The 24422-nt window shown below is 39.9% G+C and overlaps 2 protein-coding genes and 1 long non-coding RNA gene across 5 annotated transcripts in view; all 3 read left to right on the top strand.

Annotated features, from left to right (window-relative positions):
• Nucleotides 1-418: 418 nt before the first annotated feature.
• On the top strand, nucleotides 419-16483 carry slc25a14 (solute carrier family 25 member 14). Its single transcript, XM_035780414.2, has 9 exons — nucleotides 419-646; nucleotides 1223-1321; nucleotides 1842-1980; nucleotides 7314-7408; nucleotides 10630-10715; nucleotides 10899-10994; nucleotides 11198-11322; nucleotides 11489-11702; nucleotides 12279-16483. Exons 2-9 carry the CDS (start codon nucleotides 1258-1260, stop codon nucleotides 12318-12320), a joined length of 861 nt encoding a protein of 286 aa, XP_035636307.1. The 5' UTR covers nucleotides 419-646; nucleotides 1223-1257; the 3' UTR covers nucleotides 12321-16483.
• Nucleotides 7423-10623, top strand: LOC127906170 (uncharacterized). 2 transcript variants are annotated; one of them, XR_008060538.1, is made up of 3 exons: nucleotides 7423-9480; nucleotides 9522-9706; nucleotides 9744-10623. It is a non-coding gene; the product is annotated as an uncharacterized LOC127906170 (long non-coding RNA). The 2 variants fall into 2 exon arrangements; XR_008060537.1 differs by having other exon boundaries at nucleotides 9818-10623.
• Nucleotides 16484-16992: 509 nt separating the features above from the next.
• Nucleotides 16993-24422, top strand: part of LOC118390139 (protein POF1B-like) — a 60022-nt gene continuing 52592 nt past the window's right edge. For both annotated transcript variants that reach the window (XM_035780404.2, XM_035780405.2), the window contains exon 1: nucleotides 16993-17733. In XM_035780404.2, coding sequence (XP_035636297.1) covers nucleotides 17395-17733 — 339 coding nt within the window. In that variant the 5' untranslated portion in view covers nucleotides 16993-17394. The remainder of the gene's footprint in view (nucleotides 17734-24422) is intronic.

A 24422-nucleotide genomic window follows, 5' to 3' on the forward strand; every position in this document is an offset into this window, starting at 1 on the left:
AGTATGGGACACAGCCGGTTGAATAAGACTTTGAATGTGATAGGAAAGCATCCAACAGGAAAGTGTGATTATTGCCAGGAAACAAAGGCAGTGGAGCATGTATACAGTGTGGGCAATATGAGAGGGAAATATATTGGCTGAGATCTTGTATGAGGGAGAAGGGGATACAGTAAATTAGTTTAAATAGTATATTGAGTAGATTCAGTGGAGGCTGCAGAGGAAGACAACTCATAATAATGGCTGGAAAGGAGCATTTGGAATTCCACTAATTCTACTCCAGTCATTACCACGAGCCTGTTCTCCCAAATTAAAGGTGTCACCAACCTCCTGTAGTTGTGATCCTATTTTAAGAGAAACGGGGCTGGCAGGTAGGATTTAGTTTCTCCCTGTCTCTGGCTCACACTCCAATACAGTAAGCGGCGGGAATGCACCGTAACGTTAGATGCCAACTGCCGATAACCCCCACCGAAAAGAAGAAACTTCCGGTGCCTCAGTTCCTGTTTCGGCGCAAGTGCACAAGAAATGGAAAGCTACGTAGCCAGATAACTTTTGTGATGTTTTTATTTTTATTGAGTTAACCCACTTGACTTCGAAGATATGAGATCCAAAATAAAATAACAGAGCACGACTTTTATTCACATTACAGGTAGGTGTCATTATATGGTTCTGCGCTTTGTTGAGGGGTTTCTAGTTATGTATAGAACTGTTAACGTTAGCTAGCTAGCTGGTTGTTTGTTTGAATAATGCTAACATGCGGCGCTGCCGGCAGGCTCAGGCCAACAGGTTCACAAAATTCCGTTGAGTTGACTGACATTTCAGATGACGGGGACTCACCTCTATATATTTTTAAGTGTTAACTGGTGCTAGCGTAATAATCAGATAATAACATGACATTGGGTCATCTTGGGGTGAAAATACTGAACGACATTGCTGTCACTCACGTTAACATTACACACAGTGGTGCGGGCGGGGAATGTAGCAACTAAAGCCAATTGAAATGCTATAAAATTCGATTGACTTAAATTGCAGCCAATAGAAATTCCCAACATTTGCGATGGCTCTTTCATGAATATTTGACAAGAGGGTATCCTTTCCGGTGCAATATTCTGTGACGCTGATTTTATGAGATCTCGTATAGTAATTAGATAAGGTAGCACAATGTTAAATGATGTACGATTACAACAATTTATTTATTTGTATCTCGGCGGCCTGTTGTTTTTAGCGGGGCTCGATCAGGTAGAAGCGGCCACCACCGAAATGGCCAACCTGAACTGGAAACCGTTCATCTACGGAGGGATGGCTTCGATTGTCGCAGAATTCGGTACGTGATGCACCAAAACATGTTCAGACTAATTTATTTTAATCATGCATTTTTTTCCATTATTCTATTCCCACACACATTTAAGACTCATGTTTAGCTGCATTGAGAAGCACTCAGAGATTTGCAGCAGTCTTTCTTCTTGACTGATGGCGATGGCCCTGTATTATGGATGCTACATACAATTATTAATGATGGTGCTTCATTGGAGTAGATCTACAGAGACGCAATTGTGTGCAACCCCAAGCAATTCTATATTTACTTGTGTAACCTCTTAGATAAACTAACATACATTATATTACACCTCCTTAGAAAAAAGCTAAACAATGCAACACCTACTTGCTGAAAGCAATCACATTGCTTTGCATTGCATTCACTGCATTGTTAGTCCACCTCATTGCGATGAGATACTATTACCTGATCTTAGTTACTGAGGGGTCACTTTGTCATTTCATTTAAATACTACCAGTGATCTCTGAACTAAACAATGTTGTCATGATGTTGTTGGTTGTTCTCCCCCCAGGTACGTTCCCCATAGACCTGACTAAGACGCGGCTGCAGGTGCAGGGCCAGTCCCAGTACATGGAGGTGCGCTACCGGGGCATGTTCCACGCCCTGTTTAAGATCGGCAAGGAGGAGGGCATCAAGGCACTGTACTCTGGGTGACCAAAAATAATATGGTTTACACATGTTAGCCTATACACATGGGGGGGACAACATATTACAGTATTTGATATGGTGTGCTATGGTAGAACATATTACAGTAATTGATATGGTGTGCTATGGTAGAACATATTACAGTATTTGATATGGTGTGCTATGGTAGAACATATTACAGTTTTTGATATGGTGTGTTATGGTAGAACATATTACAGTATTTGATATGGTGTGCTATGGTAGAACATATTACAGTATTTGATATGGTGTGCTATGGTAGAACATATTACAGTTTTTGATATGGTGTGCTATGGTAGAACATATTACAGTTTTTGATATGGTGTGCTATGGTAGAACATATTACAGTTTTGATATGGTGTGCTATGGTAGAACATATTACAGTATTTGATATGGTGTGCTATGGTAGAACATATTACAGTATTTGATATGGTGTGCTATGGTAGAACATATTACAGTTTTGATATGGTGTGCTATAGGTAGAACATATTACAGTTTTGATATGGTGTGCTATGGTAGAACATATTACAGTATTTGATATGGTGTGCTATGGTAGAACATATTACAGTATTTGATATGGTGTGCTATGGTAGAACATATTACAGTATTTGATATGGTGTGCTATGGTAGAACATATTACAGTATTTGATATGATGTGTTATGGTAGAACATATTACAGTTTTTGATATGGTGTGCTATGGTAGAACATATTACAGTATTTGATATGGTGTGCTATGGTAGAACATATTACAGTATTTGATATGGTGTGCTATGGTAGAACATATTACAGTATTTGATATGGTGTGCTATGGTAGAACATATTACAGTTTTTGATATGGTGTGTTATGGTAGAACATATTACAGTATTTGATATGGTGTGCTATGGTAGAACATATTACAGTTTTTGATATGGTGTGCTATGGTAGAACATATTACAGTATTTGATATGGTGTGCTATGGTAGAACATATTACAGTATTTGATATGGTGTGCTATGGTAGAACATATTACAGTATTTGATATGGTGTGCTATGGTAGAACATATTACAGTATTTGATATGGTGTGCTATGGTAGAACATATTACAGTATTTGATATGGTGTGCTATGGTAGAACATATTACAGTTTTGATATGGTGTGCTATGGTAGAACATATTACAGTATTTGATATGGTGTGCTATGGTAGAACATATTACAGTATTTGATATGGTGTGCTATGGTAGAACATATTACAGTTTTTGATATGGTGTGCTATGGTAGAACATATTACAGTATTTGATATGGTGTGCTATGGTAGAACATATTACAGTATTTGATATGGTGTGCTATGGTAGAACATATTACAGTATTTGATATGGTGTGCTATGGTAGAACATATTACAGTATTTGATATGGTGTGCTATGGTAGAACATATTACAGTATTTGATATGGTGTGCTATGGTAGAACATATTACAGTTTTTGATATGGTGTGCTATGGTAGAACATATTACAGTATTTGATATGGTGTGCTATGGTAGAACATATTACAGTATTTGATATGGTGTGCTATGGTAGAACATATTACAGTATTTGATATGGTGTGCTATGGTAGAACATATTACAGTTTTTGATATGGTGTGCTATGGTAGAACATATTACAGTTTTGATATGGTGTGCTATGGTAGAACATATTACAGTTTTTGATATGGTGTGCTAGAACATATTACAGTTTTGGTAGAACATATTACAGTTTTGATATGGTGTGCTATGGTAGAACATATTACAGTATTTGATATGGTGTGCTATGGTAGAACATATTACAGTTTTTGATATGGTGTGCTATGGTAGAACATATTACAGTATTTGATATGGTGTGCTATGGTAGAACATATTACAGTATTTGATATGGTGTGCTATGGTAGAACATATTACAGTTTTTGATATGGTGTGCTATGGTAGAACATATTACAGTATTTGATATGGTGTGCTATGGTAGAACATATTACAGTATTTGATATGGTGTGCTATGGTAGAACATATTACAGTTTTTGATATGGTGTGCTATGGTAGAACATATTACAGTATTTGATATGGTGTGCTATGGTAGAACATATTACAGTATTTGATATGGTGTGCTATGGTAGAACATATTACAGTTTTTGATATGGTGTGCTATGGTAGAACATATTACAGTATTTGATATGGTGTGCTATGGTAGAACATATTACAGTTTTTGATATGGTGTGCTATGGTAGAACATATTACAGTATTTGATATGGTGTGCTATGGTAGAACATATTACAGTTTTTGATATGGTGTGCTATGGTAGAACATATTACAGTTTTTGATATGGTGTGCTATGGTAGAACATATTACAGTTTTTGATATGGTGTGCTATGGTAGAACATATTACAGTATTTGATATGGTGTGCTATGGTAGAACATATTACAGTTTTTGATATGGTGTGCTATGGTAGAACATATTACAGTTTTTGATATGGTGTGCTATGGTAGAACATATTACAGTTTTTGATATGGTGTGCTATGGTAGAACATATTACAGTATTTGATATGGTGTGCTATGGTAGAACATATTACAGTATTTGATATGGTGTGCTATGGTAGAACATATTACAGTATTTGATATGGTGTGCTATGGTAGAACATATTACAGTATTTGATATGGTGTGCTATGGTAGAACATATTACAGTTTTGATATGGTGTGCTATGGTAGAACATATTACAGTATTTGATATGGTGTGCTATGGTAGAACATATTACAGTTTTGATATGGTGTGCTATGGTAGAACATATTACAGTATTTGATATGGTGTGCTATGGTAGAACATATTACAGTTTTTGATATGGTGTGCTATGGTAGAACATATTACAGTATTTGATATGGTGTGCTATGGTAGAACATATTACAGTATTTGATATGGTGTGCTATGGTAGAACATATTACAGTATTTGATATGGTGTGCTATGGTAGAACATATTACAGTATTTGATATGGTGTGCTATGGTAGAACATATTACAGTATTTGATATGGTGTGCTATGGTAGAACATATTACAGTATTTGATATGGTGTGCTATGGTAGAACATATTACAGTATTTGATATGGTGTGCTATGGTAGAACATATTACAGTATTTGATATGGTGTGCTATGGTAGAACATATTACAGTATTTGATATGGTGTGCTATGGTAGAACATATTACAGTATTTGATATGGTGTGCTATGGTAGAACATATTACAGTATTTGATATGGTGTGCTATGGTAGAACATATTACAGTATTTGATATGGTGTGCTATGGTAGAACATATTACAGTATTTGATATGGTGTGCTATGGTAGAACATATTACAGTATTTGATATGGTGTGCTATGGTAGAACATATTACAGTATTTGATATGGTGTGCTATGGTAGAACATATTACAGTATTTGATATGGTGTGCTATGGATAGAAGAACATATTACAGTATTTGATATGGTGTGCTATGGTAGAACATATTACAGTATTTGATATGGTGTGCTATGGTAGAACATATTACAGTATTTGATATGGTGTGCTATGGTAGAACATATTACAGTATTTGATATGGTGTGCTATGGTAGAACATATTACAGTATTTGATATGGTGTGCTATGGTAGAACATATTACAGTATTTGATATGGTGTGCTATGGTAGAACATATTACAGTATTTGATATGGTGTGCTATGGTAGAACATATTACAGTATTTGATATGGTGTGCTATGGTAGAACATATTACAGTATTTGATATGGTGTGCTATGGTAGAACATATTACAGTATTTGATATGGTGTGCTATGGTAGAACATATTACAGTATTTGATATGGTGTGCTATGGTAGAACATATTACAGTATTTGATATGGTGTGCTATGGTAGAACATATTACAGTATTTGATATGGTGTGCTATGGTAGAACATATTACAGTATTTGATATGGTGTGCTATGGTAGAACATATTACAGTATTTGATATGGTGTGCTATGGTAGAACATATTACAGTATTTGATATGGTGTGCTATGGTAGAACATATTACAGTATTTGATATGGTGTGCTATGGTAGAACATATTCCCGTTTGGGCAGGGATTGACATGAAGGGTTTCCCTTTTGCCCGGGGCAAATTTTTTCAATAGATTTAATATTTGTAGCTTCGTTTTAAGTAAATACCTGCAATCAACTTGAGCAGTACTTTAGGGCATAAATCAAATCGCAATCTTCATTATACCTGTCACATTATTTTACATTATGAAGCTTGACGTGGTTCCCCAGAACAGTTGACAGTCACGTGTTTGTATGTAAATAGCATAACGTGAGAAAGCGGGAGCTGGTGAGTCCAGCTGTGTATTGACGGGGCGTGTTTTTTATTGAAAGTTCATGTTTTAAAAAAAAAAAAACAGTAGCATGATCAGGGATGTGCAAATGTAGTTTTTCTTCACGGAAGACGTATTAGTGTAACACATTCGGCAGAAAATAGCTTAGTTTTCATCAGATGACAACAGAAGGGCTATTTGGCTGGCAGCCTCGTACATATGCCTAAATTAGCTTACAGTAAAAAGGCAATGTATTTTTTTGCAGTAAACAATGCATGGCAATCATATTTCTAATGTTTATAATAGAAAGAATATAGCCAGCTACATTTCCTAATGCCCCCTTGTGTACTAAGCTGGTAATACCGTATATCCCGGTATGAGAGAAGGACGGTATGACGATATGAAAATCTAAATCTAACGGGTGCACTTTTCAACATATGTTTAATTTGCAAGCATACACTGTGTCCAAGAGACTCATTTCTACCATTGTAGAACACGCAATTGAACAGAATATTTTTCTTCTTAGTTAGATCATTATCATATAAACCTGCTCCACTATCCATTAACCTCAAGCCACTCTAATAGAACCTTCTCTCATTCTCAACTATTGACCTCTGAGCTACTGAAATGGAGTCTGGTCTTGTATGTGAGAGTGTGACTTTTTACAGGGAAAGTGGGCAGGTGCTTTCCCTGGGGGGGAAACCCTCTTCTTGGCTGTGGTTTTGATCAGGGGACAGCCTTTGAAATACCTGTTAGTCTAGAAACAATCTGAGATCGGAGTGACCAATGTGATGACAGCAATAGTCGTTAACTCAATTTACAAGAGAGTTGCAGGGAACCAACCTTCCCAGGCAAAATACAAATGTCTGCCAATGTCTTGACAGTCCTGATGGAAAAGTAATGGGGTGTGAACGTTAGGAAAAAAGCTCTTCACTTGTTCATAAAATTGACACTCCCTGAAATGACTCCTGTCTTTCTCTGTGCAGGATCTCCCCAGCTCTCCTGAGGCAAGCCTCCTACGGGACCATCAAGATCGGGACCTACAACACACTCAAGAGGTTATTTGTGACCCATCCGGAAGGTGGGTTTCAATGACTCCCCACTGCTTTCTATCTCGCATTATTTTCTCTGTTTGCTCTTTCATTTTTTTAAATGATTATTTTTGCCCTAAACATCCATCTATGACACCTGACAGCTGATGTAAGCAACAATGCATTGCATACATTGCTGTCATAGGCAATGGCATTATTTTGTAATAAGGTACTCTCTTCTGTTTGCCTGGTGCCTTCTACAACTGTATAGACTTTTAGCATGTTGTATAAAAACCGGGCATAAATCTGGAAGCATCATCAATGACAAGAAGTCAGTAGTAATTAGAGAGTGACTGTGTGGGGTGGTGGTTGTGGGTCACACGTGAGGTTTGGTCGTATCTTGTGGCATCTACTTTTGCCCTCAGAATTATTTAACTTCAGTTGTTTATAATGTCAAGGATCTCCGACATGCACATGAAATCTGGCGACCCTTTTGTATGAGTACTGAACTGCATGTCCCAGCCAAAATTCATGTAACGGACTGACCTTAACAACAGTCATACCAGGGCAGGACAATAAAGTCACCCTTTTACAGCCATGGGTTTGGAGGGAAGAGGTTAGCTGGCCAACCTGAAAGGGTAGAGGGGACAGCAGTCAGTACTTGTGACTTCAACATACTGTTAATTTGCACACACAAACAATCAACAGGGGTTTAAATAAAGCCTGTAATTTTGAAATGGGCCATTGCGTTGCTTCTTCTGAAGATCAGTGTTTTTGTTATGTCTCTAGGCTTTCCAATAGAGCTTATAGGGCGTTTTCTCATACTGTCATCAGCTAAAATAACAGTTTGGGAAAACATGTTAAATACCTGTCTGGACAACCTGCATCGACGCAGATGTCTGAAAACACAGACCGAGAGTGCCTAACTGCCGTCACTAATGCCCAATATAAACAGGAGACTGGGAGCCTCCATTGCAACAGGGAACAAATCTCATCAGTTGTCTATTAATAGGTTTGCATTACATTAACCGGCGCCAACATGTATTCCCATATCACAGGAAGCAATCTCTACTGAGAGACTGAGTATTTACTGCACAAACAATTACAGGATTATTTGAACCTGCAGTAGACAAGAGAAATGGAACCAAATGGAGTTTGAGAAGAGATTACCTAGTTAGTAGAGGGGTTGACACACTGATTTATCTGAGACTTAAGGATTTTCCATGCTCACCCAATGATGTGCAGCTCACTTGCCGGTGATGGCCAATGTGTTCGTGCCAAAAGCCTAAACCCAGTGTCTGTTATACTACTTTGTAAAACACTATTTGGAAGTTGATCAGATGTTTTGGTAGTCTACAGCAGACAGATTAGTATTCTCTGTTCAGCAGGAGCCATTTACTTTCCAAACTGTGTTATTACGCAATTGTATATGAAATGTTTTTGGAAAGCCCTTATTTGTATGCATGCTATTCACTGTCAGATTTGCAGTGCGTTCCTCATCAGGCTATGCCTTGTTATTAGGCTACACACAATCGACAGACAGCTAGGCAATATTTTTTAAATAAGCTATTGGTCCTATGTGGCAAAATTATAGGGCTTCTCATTGTATAGTAGGCTATTATGAATTATTTCATTTCTTTCTGAACAGACAGCAGTTATTCTTTGAACGTTTTTATTTGAATTTTTATATTGCAAAAAGTGACAATTTTTCATGCCACGAGAGGTACTGGATCCGGCCAAATAAGTTCTGGAAAGAAATAGTCTAAAACGGAGAGGTGCCAGGATCCGGCTCAAATTAATCACTGGAATGGGGACTGCGTTATCTTGATTGTGTTGTGAAGAGAAGACCTCTCCTCTGCTGCTGTTGTGCTTCTTCACTCTGTATGCCTCCCTCTGCCAGGTTGTGCTTCTTCACTCTGTATGCCTCACTCTGCCAGGTTGTGCTTCTTCACTCTGTATGCCTCACTCTGCCAGGTTGTGCTTCTTCACTCTGTATGCCTCCCTCTGCCAGGTTGTGCTTCTTCACTCTGTATGCCTCACTCTGCCAGGTTGTGCTTCTTCACTCTGTATGCCTCCCTCTGCCAGGTTGTGCTTCTTCACTCTGTATGCCTCCCTCTGCCAGGTTGTGCTTCTTCACTCTGCCAGGTGTGCTCCCTCTGCCAGGTTGTGCTTCTTCACTCTGTATGCCTCACTCTGCCAGGTTGTGCTTCTTCACTCTGTATGCCTCACTCTGCCAGGTTGTGCTTCTTCACTCTGTATGCCTCACTCTGCCAGGTTGTGCTTCTTCACTCTGTATGCCTCACTCTGCCAGGTTGTGCTTCTTCACTCTGTATGCCTCACTCTGCCAGGTTGTGCTTCTTCACTCTGTATGCCTCCCTCTGCCAGGTTGTGCTTCTTCACTCTGTATGCCTCCCTCTGCCAGGTTGTGCTTCTTCACTCTGTATGCCTCCCTCTGCCAGGTTGTGCTTCTTCACTCTGTATGCCTCACTCTGCCAGGTTGTGCTTCTTCACTCTGTATGCCTCACTCTGCCAGGTTGTGCTTCTTCACTCTGTATGCCTCACTCTGCCAGGTTGTGCGAATGTGTTTTGAATGCTTATTTTTGGTACAGGCTGTGGTTTGCCTGGTGTGGTGGTTGGGCGGGGGGATCCAGTGCCCGTTCTCCTGCCATAATGAACGGCACCAGGACCACACTAACTCTTGGTCACATTGATCAAGGTTTCACTGTAACTATTGATCTAAACTTAATCCATCATTTCTTTCCTTCTCCTCTGTCTCTCTTACTTCCACTGTAGATTTGTTTTGTTTACCTGGTGACTTATAATGATAATTGTTTCTTGTCTTAACCCAAACTGTCATAATCACTAATAAATAAATCATAATCCCCATTCCATTTCAAACTGTGTGCTGTAAGAGGGGCAGGGTGCAATTTCAATACAATAACAATATTACAGTAGTATGTTTTGAATGGTGACAAATCCAAATTGCAGAGGGTTCTAGTTAGTAGTTATTCTTTGACTTATTATGCTGTAATGAATAGGTTAATGGCTCTCTGTATGCTTTCTAATTCTCATGACTTTCTGTCTGGAGTTGATTACTGCATGTTTGTCGACCTTTTAGATTTCATGTTCCCCTCTAAATGATAATTTGAAAGTCTCTTGTTCAGTATTATAGCCACTTGTTTTACGTTGCACCGACTTCTAGAATTTCTCTCTGTCTTTGTGTGTGTTTGATGTGGAGGAGTAACCGGCTGTCCGTTCTTTTCCCTGACAGATGAGACTATGGTGATCAATGTGTTCTGTGGAGTGGTGTCTGGAGTCCTGTCCTCCTCTCTGGCCAACCCCACTGATGTTGTCAAGGTGAAAATGTGTAGATAGCAGAAAGATCTAGATACTGGACATTGCAGATAGTAATGTCATGAATAGAACTGACGTGACTCCTTTTTGTGTCAGAGAGGCATGTTTGAGGCATCTCATAATCTGAATGTCTCACAACATTTTGCCCTGCTGAACGCAGGCCCTGATTTTCTATATTGTGTTCAGATCCGCATGCAGGCCCAGGGCAGTCTTTTACAAGGCAGCATGATGTCCAACTTCATAAACATCTACCAGACAGAGGGAACCCGTGGCCTGTGGAGGGTGAGTGGTGCCCCCTCGGTCACAAACTATCAAACAGTGGCTCTGATCTGTCATCAAGATTTTTTTGTGTTTTTTATTTTCATGGAAGAGCTTTGTTGTTTTGTAAGATTGTGACCAGTGAGTTTATTTATTTTTGGCTGTCTGAAGACCGTTGAGTGACTGGTACTCTCGGGTTGTTGTATTTATACTGTTGTCATCCTCAGGGCGTCATCCCTACAGCTCAGCGGGCAGCCATCGTAGTGGGAGTGGAGCTTCCTGTCTATGACATCACTAAGAAGCACCTCATCAAGTCTGGCACTATGGGAGACACCATACTCACACACTTCATGTGAGTTTAGACATTAATATTGTAAAATGCATATAAATATATAATTTTTGTTATTCCTAATGTACCGTCATATTCTCTGAGAAAGATAATCGAAAACCTAACCGTGAGTGTGTATATTATACACCTGAACCTCTGGCTTCCCCCACATCGGTCTCTCTGCCTGCAGTTCCAGTTTTACGTGTGGCCTGGCGGGGGCTCTAGCCTCCAACCCAGTGGATGTGGTGCGGACGCGTATGATGAACCAGCGAGTGCTGTCTGGGAACCCCATGTATAAAGGCACGCTGGACGGATTGATGCAGACCTGGAAGAACGAAGGATTCTTTGCCCTCTACAAGGGCTTCTGGCCCAACTGGCTGCGTCTGGGGCCATGGAATATCATTGTATCCTTTCCATCACTGGAATCAAAGTTCAAACCCACTGTGATCAGCACTATGATCCAAATAACGCAGTCATCTGAACTCTGTCTCTCTGCATTCTATTAGGTCAGTTCAGTTTTGCATCAGTTCATATGGATTATTTTAGACATCCAAGAACCATGCCTGGTGAACGTAGGTGGACTTCAGTATTGCAGGACAAGTTGTCAGTTTGATTTTGAGCTACTCTCCCTTTGGGAACTGGAGAATGTTCTAATTCTATCACCCTATTGTTGCTCAGAGGTTCAGAGAGAACAGCAGAGTGGAACGGAGAACTGTTGTCAGGTGTACAGCTTGTGTTATGGCACTCCTGTCCCCTTTCTCCTTGGCTACCAGTAGAGGGTGCCAAATTCTTACAGTGAAGCAAAATATGCAAGGAGGAACCTTGTTATATTTACAGTGATATTGTATAATACCATACAAAACGTACATTTTATTTAGTTAAGTCTTATAAGTATTTGTGATTTTTGTATGGGCATAGACAATGTCATGATTGTGTTTCAGGGCTGCCGCCATGTATTGTCCTTAACTAGAGCTCTTTAGTTCTTCATCACGTTTGAGCAGCTGAAGAAACTCCCCTTATAGTTGAACAGGGAGTGGACACTCCGTCGGACCAGAGTGTATCAGAGCGCGGGAAACACCCCAGCCCTTTGTCTTCATTTCATTCACAATCCCTCCCTCGTCACACAATCTGTATGTGCATGCTCATCTAAGTTAAATATAATAATATTTATAATTTTTTTATACAACTTTTAATGTTATTTTTATTTATTTAATTTTTTTAACACTTCCTCATACTCATCAACCATCCTTGATGCCACTCCTGGCAGCTAAAGCTTAGGATTGTAGCTGAGGACGGAAGCCTGTTTGGACCATAAGGTAGGTACGCTGACTGCCAGCTTGTTACCATTTTAAAGTGAGCTTGTGGGAAAAGGAGGAGGACTATATCCTAGGCGGAACGGTAACTGGAGATCTACTTGAGCTTTTTTAGGGATGTGGAATAGGCCTCTGATTGTGTCTGACTAGTTTTTTAAACACATCTCTATACTGCATGGGATGTGCAAGAAAAGACCATGGCTGTTAAATGTATAGGATTGGGGTTTTGCCTGTCTGATCTGACATTTAAATAATGTCTTCAATGTTTTGGGCAGGGCTAGCTAGAAGAGGATGCGATGCATGGCATGTTAACCGGGTTGTTATTGTCAGACTATTTATTCTCAATGACTTACCTGGGTAAGTAAAGGTCACAGTAGGTGCTGTTTAGTCTGTTAGAGGAACTCAGGACAACGGTGACCCACATGAAAAAATACTATACTATGGTTAAAATACATTGTAGTGTTTTTGCTGCCTTTACTGTAGTTTTGCTGACATTACTGTAATATTTAGTGCAGTGTTTTTGTGGTCTATAGTATACTGTAGTATTTACTATAGTATTTTACATTATACTAAAATATTCTATATTAAGTATTACAAATGATTAAGGTACACTGCAGTGTAGTATCGTATACTATAGTGTACTACAGAATTCTATAGTAAGTACTGCAGTATTCCATAGTAAACTAGTATTTTTTTTATGTGGGGAGACTATATGTATGTTTAGTAAGATGCGATGGGAATTTAGTCCAATGTTGAAACAAAGCCACTATTGGGTAATGGGAGAGTGACTTTGCTTTCTGTACATTTCACCACAACCCTTTTGTGTGAAGTAGAGGTGTCTGCTGTTGTCTGGAACACTAAACATGCACAGGAATGGAAACACTTTCTGGGACCTGCTTGGTTGTCATGGTGATTCCCATGAAAGTATACTGAACAAAAATATTAACACAACATGCAACAATTTCAAGGATTTTGCTGAAGTACAGTTCATATACAGTTGAAGTTGGAAGTAAATACACTCAGGTTGGATACACTCCACAAATTTCTTGTTAACAAACTATAGTTTTGGCAAGTCGGTTAGGACATCTACTTTGTGCATGACACAAGTCATATTTCCAACAATTGTTTAGACAGATTATTTCACTTTATAATTCACTATCACAATTCCAGTGGGTCAGAAGTTTACATACACTAAGTTGAGTGTGCCTTTAAACAACTTGGAAAATTCCAGAAAATGATGTCGTGGCTTTAGAAGCTTCTGATAGGCTAATTGACATAATTTGAGTCAATTGGAGGTGTACCTGTGGATGTCTTTCAAGGCCTACCTTCAAACGCTGCCTCTTTGCTTGACATCATAGGAAAATCAAAAGAAATCAGCCAAAACCTCAGAAAAATAATTGTAGACCTCCAAGTTTGGTTCATCCTTGCAAGCAATTTCTAAAGTTAAAGCTTGGTCGCAAATGGGTCTTCCACACAGACAAAAGACCCCAAGCATACTTCCAAAGTTGTGGCAAAATGACTTGAGGACAACAAAGTCAAGGTATTGGAGTGGCCATGACAAAGCCCTGACCTCAATCCTTTAGAAAATTTGTGGGCAGAAGTGAGAAAGCGTGTGTGAGTTAGGAGGCCTACAAACCTTACTCAGTTACACCAGCTCTGTCAGGAGGAATGGCCAAAATTCACCCAACAAATTGTGGGGAGTTAAACAATTTAAAGGTGATGCTACCAAATACTAATTGAGTGCATGTAAACTTCTGACCCAATGGGAATGTGATGAAAGAAATAAAAGCTGAAATAAATCATTCTCTCTACTATTATTCTGACATTTGACATTCTTCTAAATAAAGTGGTGATCCTAACTGACCTAAAACGGAATAATTACTAGGATTAAATGTCAGGAATTGTAAAAACTGAGTTTAAATGTATTTGGCTAAGGTGTATGTAAACTTCTGACTTCAACTGTATGGAAATCAGTCAATTAAAATAAATAAATTATTGCCCTAATATATGGATTTCACATGACTGGGCAGGGGCGCAGCCATGGGTGGGCCTGGGAGGGCATAGGCCCACCCACATGGGAGCCAGGGCAACTTACTGGGGAGCCAGGCCCAGCCAATCAGAATGAGTCTCTAACGAGACGGAGGAGGCTTATGGTAGAGAAATTAATATTAAATTATCTGGCAACAGCTCTCATGGATATTCCTGATGCCAGCATGCCAATTGCACGCTCCCTCAACTTGAGACATCTGTAGCATTGTGGTGTGTGACACAATTGCACATTTTATTGGCCCCAGCACAATAATGTATAATGATAATGCTGTTTAATCAGCATCTTGATATGCCACACCTGTCAGGTGGATGGATTATCTTGACATAGGATAACATGCTCACTAACAGGGATGTAAACAAATGTGTGTACAAAATATGAGGGAAATAAGCTTTTTGTGCATATGGAACATTTCTGGGATCTTTTATTTCAGCTCATGAAACATGGGACCAACACGTTACATGTTGCGTTTATATTTTTGTTCAGTGTACATTATGTAAATGTATGTACAGTGAGATAAACACATGTAAAGTTGGATACTGTATTTTGACAGGCATGTCTAACTTGTACATAATTACTTTAGAGAATCTGCTTTGAATTTTTATTTTGAGCTTTGAGTAAAGTCCTGAATGGACTAGGATATGGGGGCTGTTGTGCCAAAGTGTGCATGTTCTGTACTTTATTGAACCACTGTTGCAAAGCGCCGTCTGAGTAGCTCAGTTGCCAAAGTATCAGGATAACTGTACTGTTACATTCTTACTCAGGCCTTATACTTTACTTTCATGATCATGTTTCTAATTTATATGATGCCTGATTCTGCACCTCTGTCCATGTTGATTTTTATTAGAATTACTAGTTTTGTTGCTTAATATGTTGTTTCAGCAGTCATCCATTACTGAGCAGTCAAGCTTTTTAGCTTTTATCTGTGTCTTTACAATGATGTAACACACTTTTTTTCCCCACAGAGAATCCGAAAGTACTTTACGAGTAACTTTTTTATTGAATTTCTTTCCAAAGCATTATCTATTTTAGATTTTTATTTATTTATTGCATGATCATGTTTTCCCATATGAACTTAACAAAACACATTCTTGAAGTCTTGAACCGGTTGCCCCTTTACTCAGCAATGCAGAGTATATTATGTACTTTTTCTCTCATTCCTGTTTAAACACTTGGCAGGGCTTACTGCATGCTTTTACTTACAGTATGTGAGCATGTCTAGCTTAGGAACAACATTGCTTGCTGTTTTTTATGATTTATTGGACAATTATTGTTTTCATTGGCTCCAGCTGCATTTTGCTGTCAACCAAAAAATGGATTATTACTTTGGAATATATTAATACATGCTTGGGTGATAATTTTCAGTCGAGTCAATTCGGGGAGTGATTTGAACATCTAATTCAAGATTAGAATCCATTTTCAAATAATGATTTCTTTCTATCATTATATTGGAATTTGAGAATTGACAATGACAGTACAATGTTGTTACCATTTTGACTGCTTAGACTTGCCTTTCTGTATGGTTATATTTTGACGACTATCTTATTTATTTCTGTTTTTCATGGTTGTATTCTCTACTGCTGTGTGACTCAGCTGGCTGAAACACTGTTTGGTCTCTATCAAATATTTCAGCCTGTCATTACCTGGTCATTTGCACTTTGGTCAAATGTCTGTTGATTTTAAAACTGTATTTGCAATCAAATATTTTGTTTGTTTAGTCAATTGAGTGTTTAGTTGGTGAATTGTGTAAATTATTTTCAGTGAAAGATTTGATTTGTCTTTGTATAAATAACTTGATTAAATGTACATTCCCAAATAAAATGAATTGTATTTATTTTTAAGCACCCAACACCAGGGTGGACAGTTGTGTAATCAAGTGAGAAGGAAATTACATCTTTATTAGAATGTGCACAAAAACAATGGTCAAACCCTATCGCAGCTCAAAGTATTGATTGACATATGCATTATATTCTATAGAGAGACAGATTTCCAAAAATAGGCGGCAGTAGCATACAGGTTAATACCTGGAACGAGCTGGAATAAATCATATTAATATCCATACAGTGACCTATTTATTGTGTTGGTCAAAACTAGTATGTGTATGAATTAATGTTAGAGTACTATTATACAGTTGACCAATTCATTTTATAGTGTATCTAAGTGGCTTGGTTTGCTTTCAGAAACAACAACTGTGTGCATCGTTAATTCAACGAAAACTACTGAACGACCAGTTGGAAAAACGTGATTATGGTGGCCCAGAAGGCAGTTATTTAGCTTACCATATAGTGTGCTGCACGAGTTTGTCATTTTGGCTGGTGACTCCTCAGCACACCCACCAAACGGGGGAGAATGTATTCAAGGATGTTGAAGAATGGTGTACACCGTTTTGGGAAAACGTCGTTAGGTAGGCCTACAAACCGTCATGAAACGTAGTAAACGTTGAGGCGAACTGAACGTACATTTGCCTAGATTTCAGGTAGGCTACATTCCCTGTGATTTGAGAACAACAAGGTATGACAGAAGGACATTTGCATAGATCTCCGCCCCCAATGCTTTCGTTGCGTAGTAGTACAACACAAAACACCTTCACAGTTCTCAAAGTTCAGTATTTCAGAGACTGGACCTAGTTAGTTTACTCTGCTACAATATTTTAGTGATAGACGTTCGCACGCGCGCACTCATTATCCAGCCAAAGTTTCAACCTGGGTGGAATTTATTCTTCGCCCTCGCAGCAAGATGTCTATTCAGAATACCTCCACGTCATACAGGACCGTCAGCGTCTCGTCGGACCCAGCCACCACAGTTCTATCGCCGGGCCAATACATCGACGGTTACAGAACTATGAGTGTTTCGTCTGCTCCGGTACAGTATGGCATCGGCAATGGCTACGATACCGTGCGCTACCTAATGCCAGTTCAGCAGGCGAGTCAGCAGCAGCAGATGCAGTATGTGCTGGTCAACCAGCCCCCCCAGGTTATGCAGCAGATGGTGTCACCTGTATATTTGCAGAATATCCAGAGGGTCCGTGTAAATAGTTTGGAAGAATCAGACATCTACCGAGAACAAATTGTAGAGGTGAGTTTATTACAATACAATATGATGAATATTTATTTTGTGAATAAATAGACTTAGTGCCTGTAAGAGTATAACAATTTAACATTCAATAATATTATAAAATGTATCTTAAGTATGTAGAGAACTGTTCATCTATTAGGCATCATCTATTAGGCTACTTGTCACATAGGGACCATCGGAGAATCCACCATCTATGAGCAAGTAAAGAGAACAGCATGTCAGTGCAGGTCCACATGACAGGTCTATCATAATCTGCCCACTGTGTAATTGTCCCTAACCATTCATTATTCATTTGATAATCATGTACAAGAAAAGCCACATGCTTTTTTGTGATAGTGATTTGGTAGTAATGGAGCAACCATTTGCTCCAGTATAACCCTACACCAGAGAAAATGAAAAATATGAATGAAGCATAATTTACTGAATGATTGTCTTGGGTCCCACAGGGTACTTATGTTATGGAGCGAGCCAATCCTAGTCAAGTTCAAACCAGCTGCCACACCTTATAATAAAGCAACCTTTTATAAAAATGTTTACATTTTTTATTTAACCAGGTAGGCCAGTTGAGAACAAGTTCTCATTTACAACTGGGACCTGGTCAAGAAAAAGCAAAGCAGTGCGACAACAACAGAGTTACACAAACAAACATACTGTTACTGCAGATTTCCTCCTCTTCCTCTGAAGAGGTGAAACAAGGATCGGACCAATATGCAGCGTGGTAGGTGCCCATGGTTTTTAATAAGAAAAAACTGAACATGAACACATATACAAAATAATAGTGAACTGGCAACGACCCAGTCCCATGTGGCACTGACACAGGAAACAATGACCCACAAAATACCCAAAGAACATGGCTGCCTAAATATGGTTCCCAATCAGAGACAACGATAAACACCTGCCTCTGATTGAGAACCAATCTAGGCAACCATAGACTTATATAAACACCTAGAATGAACCCAACTACATAAATCTACAAAAAACCCTAGACAGTACAAACACCCTAGATGAGACAAATGTCATCACCCATGTCATACCCTGCCCTAACCAAAATAATAAATAAAACAGATAACTAAGGCCAGGGCGTGACACATACAGTCTGTAACACAAACACACATTACAGCAACTTCTTACGCCCCTCTGAATCAACAGCCCTGTCATCACTCTATCTGCAGCTGTGTTTCTCTTTGAACATCTTCTGATGTTCATCTTCTGAAGTTTTACAGAAATTCAAGTGTTTTTTTTCTTCTTTGAGATTGAATGTGTAACATGTAACTAATAACAGTAGCATGTCCAAAACGTTTTGAATGGTGTGGCCAAGGTGGGGCACACCCAGTTTAGAGGGGCCATGTCATTTTGAACCTTCATCGATGCAAAGTGGATTTTTTTCAATATAATTATGATGGTTCAACGAATTAAAAGACTCAGCATAGGTTTGGTACATTTCCCTTTTCAAATCCATCATAAATCAATTCCAAAAGTGTTGGTACTGTTTTTGCATTCATGGTCAGGAATTAAAATAAGGCTATTAGCATGCAGCAGTAAATGAACTTGGAAGTGCCGTCTAAAGTGCGAATCATACCGTGTCATTCGGGGTGTCTCTATTTTTTAAACGGGATTTTCTACGTGGTTGGTTCGTGTGCACAAGGGTGAGGAAAGGGAGGGATGTAAGGGCGTAGAGTTGCAGAAAAGGGTATTTCGTCATTGTCAAAAGCACAAGAGATACTGTTACATGACAAACAGGAACCTGTTATATTACTATATAATTTTTCTGCCTGTTTGGAACAGTGTAAACAACACTAAATAAAGTAATACCAGAGTCTGTTCTAATGCTTTATTACAGCATAGCAACATTTAAAAACAGACGGATTTGTGAAATTGCTTTATCCCACATTTTTCGGTTGCAGTATGATATTAAACAAACTCATAAATAGGCAACAGAAGCAGGAACAGAAGCATAGTGCTGATAGGAATCAACTCTGACTGACCGCAGCGTCTATGGGTAGTCTAAACTGGCACACATTTTGGGATTTTTCACACCTAACTAAGCTATTAAACTATCCTTTTGTAAATGAATGGGGTTGTGAATATTTCTGTCCGAGGCTCTCTCTCGCACTAGTCCTGCATTGGGCAAAAAAATCAGCAGGCGGGTGGTTCCGAACTTTGGTAAATACAATGGCCCAATTACACTTGACAGGATACTTGTGCCTTACAGCCCATTACATGAACGAAGAGTGGGTGTTATCCACCACGGAGTTGGACAGAGCAACTCAAAACTGCGGATAACATAAGGTCAGCTATTGTGAAAGAATAGGGTGGAAGGGGGTTACTAGCTAAGAACCATGTCTAATTGCTGACATAAAAAAGTGATACTTAAAAGTCTAGTTTATTTTTTTAATTATTTAAATAAAACATGGGGGAAATGGTGTTGTACATGTCGCAATTAATAAATTAATATCCACACTATAAGGAGATTTGATGTAAAGTCGCTCTTTTTAACTCACCTGCACCTGCATATTCATTTTCTTTATTCTTTCTTTGATGTTCATTTTCCATATACTCCATTATGTACAATTGCACTAAATATTATTTGAATATTGCAAGATTTTAAATCCCGGCAGTCTTAAACATGACATTCAGGAGCAAAAGGTTTTCAATAGTTGTTTTTAATTCATAAAAAGTTTCATTTATTTATTTATTTATTTCACCTTTATTTAACCAGGTAGGCAAGTTGAGAACAAGTTCTCATTTACAATTGCGACCTGGTCAAGATAAAGCAAAGCAGTTCTACACGAACAACAACACAGAGTTACACATGGAGTAAAACAAACATACAGTCAATAATACAGTAGAAAAATGAGTCTATATACAATGTGAGCAAATGAGGTGAGATAAGGGAGATAAATGCAAAAAAGGCCATGGTGGCAAAGTAAATACAATATAGCAAGTAAAAAAAATATTATAATAAATAAAATAAACACTGGAATGGTATATTTGCAGTGGAAGAATGTGCAAAGTAGAGATAGAAATAATGGGGGTGCAAAGGAGCAAAATAAATAAATACAGTAGGGGGAGAGGTAGTTGTTTGGGCTAAATTATAGATGGGCTATGTACAGGTGCAGTAATCTGTGAGCTGCTCTGACAGCTGGTGCTTAAAGCTAGTGAGGGGGATAAGTGTTTCCAGTTTCAGAGATTTTTGCCGTTCGTTCCAGTCATTGGCAGCAGAGAACTGGAAGGCGAGGCGGCCAAAGTAAGAATTGTTTTTGGGGGTGACCAGAGAGATATACCTGCTGGAGCGCGTGCTACAAGTGGGTGCTGCTATGGTGACCAGCGAGGTGAGATAAGGGGGGACTTTACCTAGCAGGGTCTCGTAGATGACCTGGAGCCAGTGGGTTTGGCGACGAGTATGAAGCGAGGGCCAGCCAACGAGAGCTTACAGGTCGCAGTGGTGGGTAGTATATGGGGCTTTGGGGACAAAACGGATGGCACTGTGATAGACTGCATCCAATTTATTGAGTAGGGTATTTGAGGCTATTTTGTAAATGACGTCGCCGAAGTCGAGGATCGGTAGGATGGTCAGTTTTACAAGAGGATGTTTGGCAGCATGAGTGAAGGAGGCTTTGTTGCAAAATAGGAAGCCAATTCTAGATTTAACTTTGGATTTGAGATGTTTGATGTGAGTCTGGAAGGAGAGTTTACAGTCTAACCAGACACCTAAGACAGAACCGTCCAGAGTAGTGATGTTGGACGGGCGGGCAGGTGCAGGCAGCGATCGGTTGAAGAGCATGCATTTAGTTTTACTTGTATTTAAGAGCAATTGGAGACCACGGAAGGAGTGTTGTAAGGCATTGAAGCTCGTCTGAAACCAGATTGCATAGCGGAGAAGGTATGGTGGGATTCGAAATGGTCGGTAATCTGTTTGTTGACTTGGCTTTAGAAGACCTTAGAAAGGCAGGGTAGGATAGATATACTGTAGGTCTGTAGCAGTTTGGGTCAAGAGTGTCCCCCCCTTTGAAGAGGGGGATGACCGCAGCTGCTTTCCAATCTTTGGGAATCTCAGACGACACGAAAGAGACGTTGAACAGGCTAGTAATAGGGGTTGCAACAATTTTGGCAGATAATTTTAGAAAGAAAGGGTCCAGATTGTCTAGCCCGGGCTGATTTGTAGGGGTCCAGATTTTGCAGCTCTTTCAGAACATCAGCTGACTGGATTTGGGAAAAGGAGAAATGGGGAAGGCTTGGGCGAGTTGCTGTGGGGGGTGCAGTGCTGTTGACCGGGGTAGGGGTAGCCAGGTGGAAAGCATGGCCAGCCGTAGAAAAATGCTTATTGAAATTCTCAATTATAGTGGATTTATCGGTAGTGACAGTGTTTCCTATCCTCAGTGCAGTGGGCAGCTGGGAGGAGGTGTTCTTATTCTCCAAGGACTTTACAGTGTCACATAACTTTTTTGAGTTTGTGTTGCAGGAAGCAAATTTCTGCTTGAAAAAGCTAGCCTTGGCTTTTCTAACTGCCTGTGTGTATTGGTTTCTAGCTTCCCTGAAAAGTTGCACATCACGGGGGCTGTTTGATGCTAATGCAGAACGCCATAGGATGTTTTTGTGTTGGTTAAGGGCAGTCAGATCTGGAGAGAACCAGGGGCTATACCTGTTCCTGGTTCTAAATTTCTTGAATGGGGCATGCTTATTTAAGATGGTGAGGAAGGCATTTAAAAAAAATAACCAGGCATCCTCTACTGACGGGTTGAGGTCAATGTCCTTCCAGGATACCCTGGCCAAGTCGATTAGAAAGGACTGCTTGCTGAAGTGTTTCAGGGACCGTTTGACAGTGATGAGTGGAGGTTGTTTAACCGCTGACCCATTACGGATGCAGGCAATGAGGCAGTGATCGCTGAGATCTTGGTTGAAAACAGCAGAGGTGTATTTAGAGGGCAAATTGGTTAGGGTGATATCTATGAGGGTGCCACGTGTTTACGGCTTTGGGGTGGTACCTGGTAGGTTCATTGATAATTTGTGTGAGATTGAGGGCATCAAGCTTAGATTGTAGCATGGCTGGGGTGTTAAGCATGTTCCAGTTTAGGTCGCCTAGCAGCACGAGCTCTGAAGATAAATGGGGGGCAATCAGTTCACATATGGTGGCCAGAGCACAGCTGGGGGCAGAGGGTGATCTATAGCAGGTGGCAACAGTGAGAGACTTGTTTTTAGAGAGGTGGATTTTTAAAAGTAGAAGTTCAAATTGTTTAGGTACAGATCTGGATAGTAGGACAGAACTCTGCAGGCTATCTCTGCAGTAGATTGCTACACCGCCCCCTTTGGCCGTTCTATCTTGTCTGAAAATGTTGTAGTTCGGAATGGAGATTTCAGAATTTTTGGTGGTCTTCCTAAGCCAGGATTCAGACACGGCTAGAACATCCGGGTTGGCAGAGTGTGCTAAAGCAGTGAATAAAACAAGCTTAGGGAGGAGGCTTCTAATGTCAACATGCATGAAACCAAGGCTATTACGGTTACAGAAGTCATCAAAAGAGAGCGCCTCGGGAACAGGAGTGGAGCTAGGCACTGCAGGGCCTGGATTCACCTCTATATCACCAGAGGAACAGAGGAGGAGTAGGATAAGGGTACGGCTAAAAGCTATGAGAATTGGTCGTTTAGAACGTCCGGAACAGAGAGTAAAAGGAGGTTTCTGGGGGTGATAAAATAGCTTCAAGGTATAATGTACAGACAAAGGTATGGTAGGATGTGAATACAGTGGAGGTAAACCTAGGTATTGAGTGATGAGAGAGATATTGTCTCTAGAAACATCATTGAAACCTGGTGATGTCATCGCATGTGTGGGTAGTGGAACTGAAAGGTTGGATAAGGTAAAATGAGCAGGGCTAGAGGCTCTACAGTGGAATAAGCCAATAAACACTAACCAGAACAGCAATGGACAAGGCATATTGACATTATTGACATATTGCTCTGCAAGGGCCGCGGCTTTTGTGGAGCGATGGGTAACGATGCTTCGTGGGTGACTGTTGTTGATGTGTGCAAAGGGTCCCTGGTTCGCGCCCGGATATGGGCGAGGGGACGGTCTAAAGTTATACTGTTACATTGATGCTGTTGACCCGGATCACTGGTTGCTGCGGAAAAGGAGGAGGTCAAAAGGGGGGTGAGTGTAACGGATGTGAAATGGCTAGCTTAGTTTGCGGTGGCGCGCGCTAAATAGTGTTTCAATCGGTGACGTCACTTGCTCTGAGACCTTGAAGTAGTAGTTCCCCTTGCTCTGCAAGGGCCGTGGCTTTTGTGGAGCGATGGGTAACGATGCTTCGTGGGTGACTGTTGTTGATGTGTGCAGAGGGTCCCTGGTTCGCGCCCGGGTATGGGTGAGGGGACGGTCTAAAGTTATACTGTTACAGCAGCATAAGCTTGAAACTTTTAATTGAGGAACCAGTGTATGTTTGTGTGCATGGGAATTTTTTATGGGCTTTATAGTAAAGGCATGTCATTTAACTGTATTAGCTTTTAATGTGTCAGTGTCACGTCCTGACCTTAGTTCCTTTTTTATGTCTCTATTTTAGTTTGTTCAGGGCGTGAATTGGGGTGGGGATTCTAGGTGTTGTTCTATGTTTTTGTATTTCTGTGTTTGGCCTGGTATGTTTCCCAATCAGAGGCAGCTGTTTATCGTTGTCTCTGATTGAGAACCATACTTAGGCTGC

The sequence above is a fragment of the Oncorhynchus keta genome, chromosome 11, assembly GCF_023373465.1.
Source record: "Oncorhynchus keta strain PuntledgeMale-10-30-2019 chromosome 11, Oket_V2, whole genome shotgun sequence".
NCBI lineage: Eukaryota > Metazoa > Chordata > Actinopteri > Salmoniformes > Salmonidae > Oncorhynchus > Oncorhynchus keta.

Coding starts and splice junctions, on each gene's coding strand:
- slc25a14 (XM_035780414.2), top strand. CDS start 1,258: ATGGCCAACCTGAACTGGAAACCGTTCATCTACGGAGGGATGGCTTCG. Junction 1,322..1,841: donor TTCGATTGTCGCAGAATTCG/GTACGTGATGCA, acceptor TTCTCCCCCCAG/GTACGTTCCCCATAGACCTG. Junction 7,409..10,629: donor ATTTGTGACCCATCCGGAAG/GTGGGTTTCAAT, acceptor TTTCCCTGACAG/ATGAGACTATGGTGATCAAT.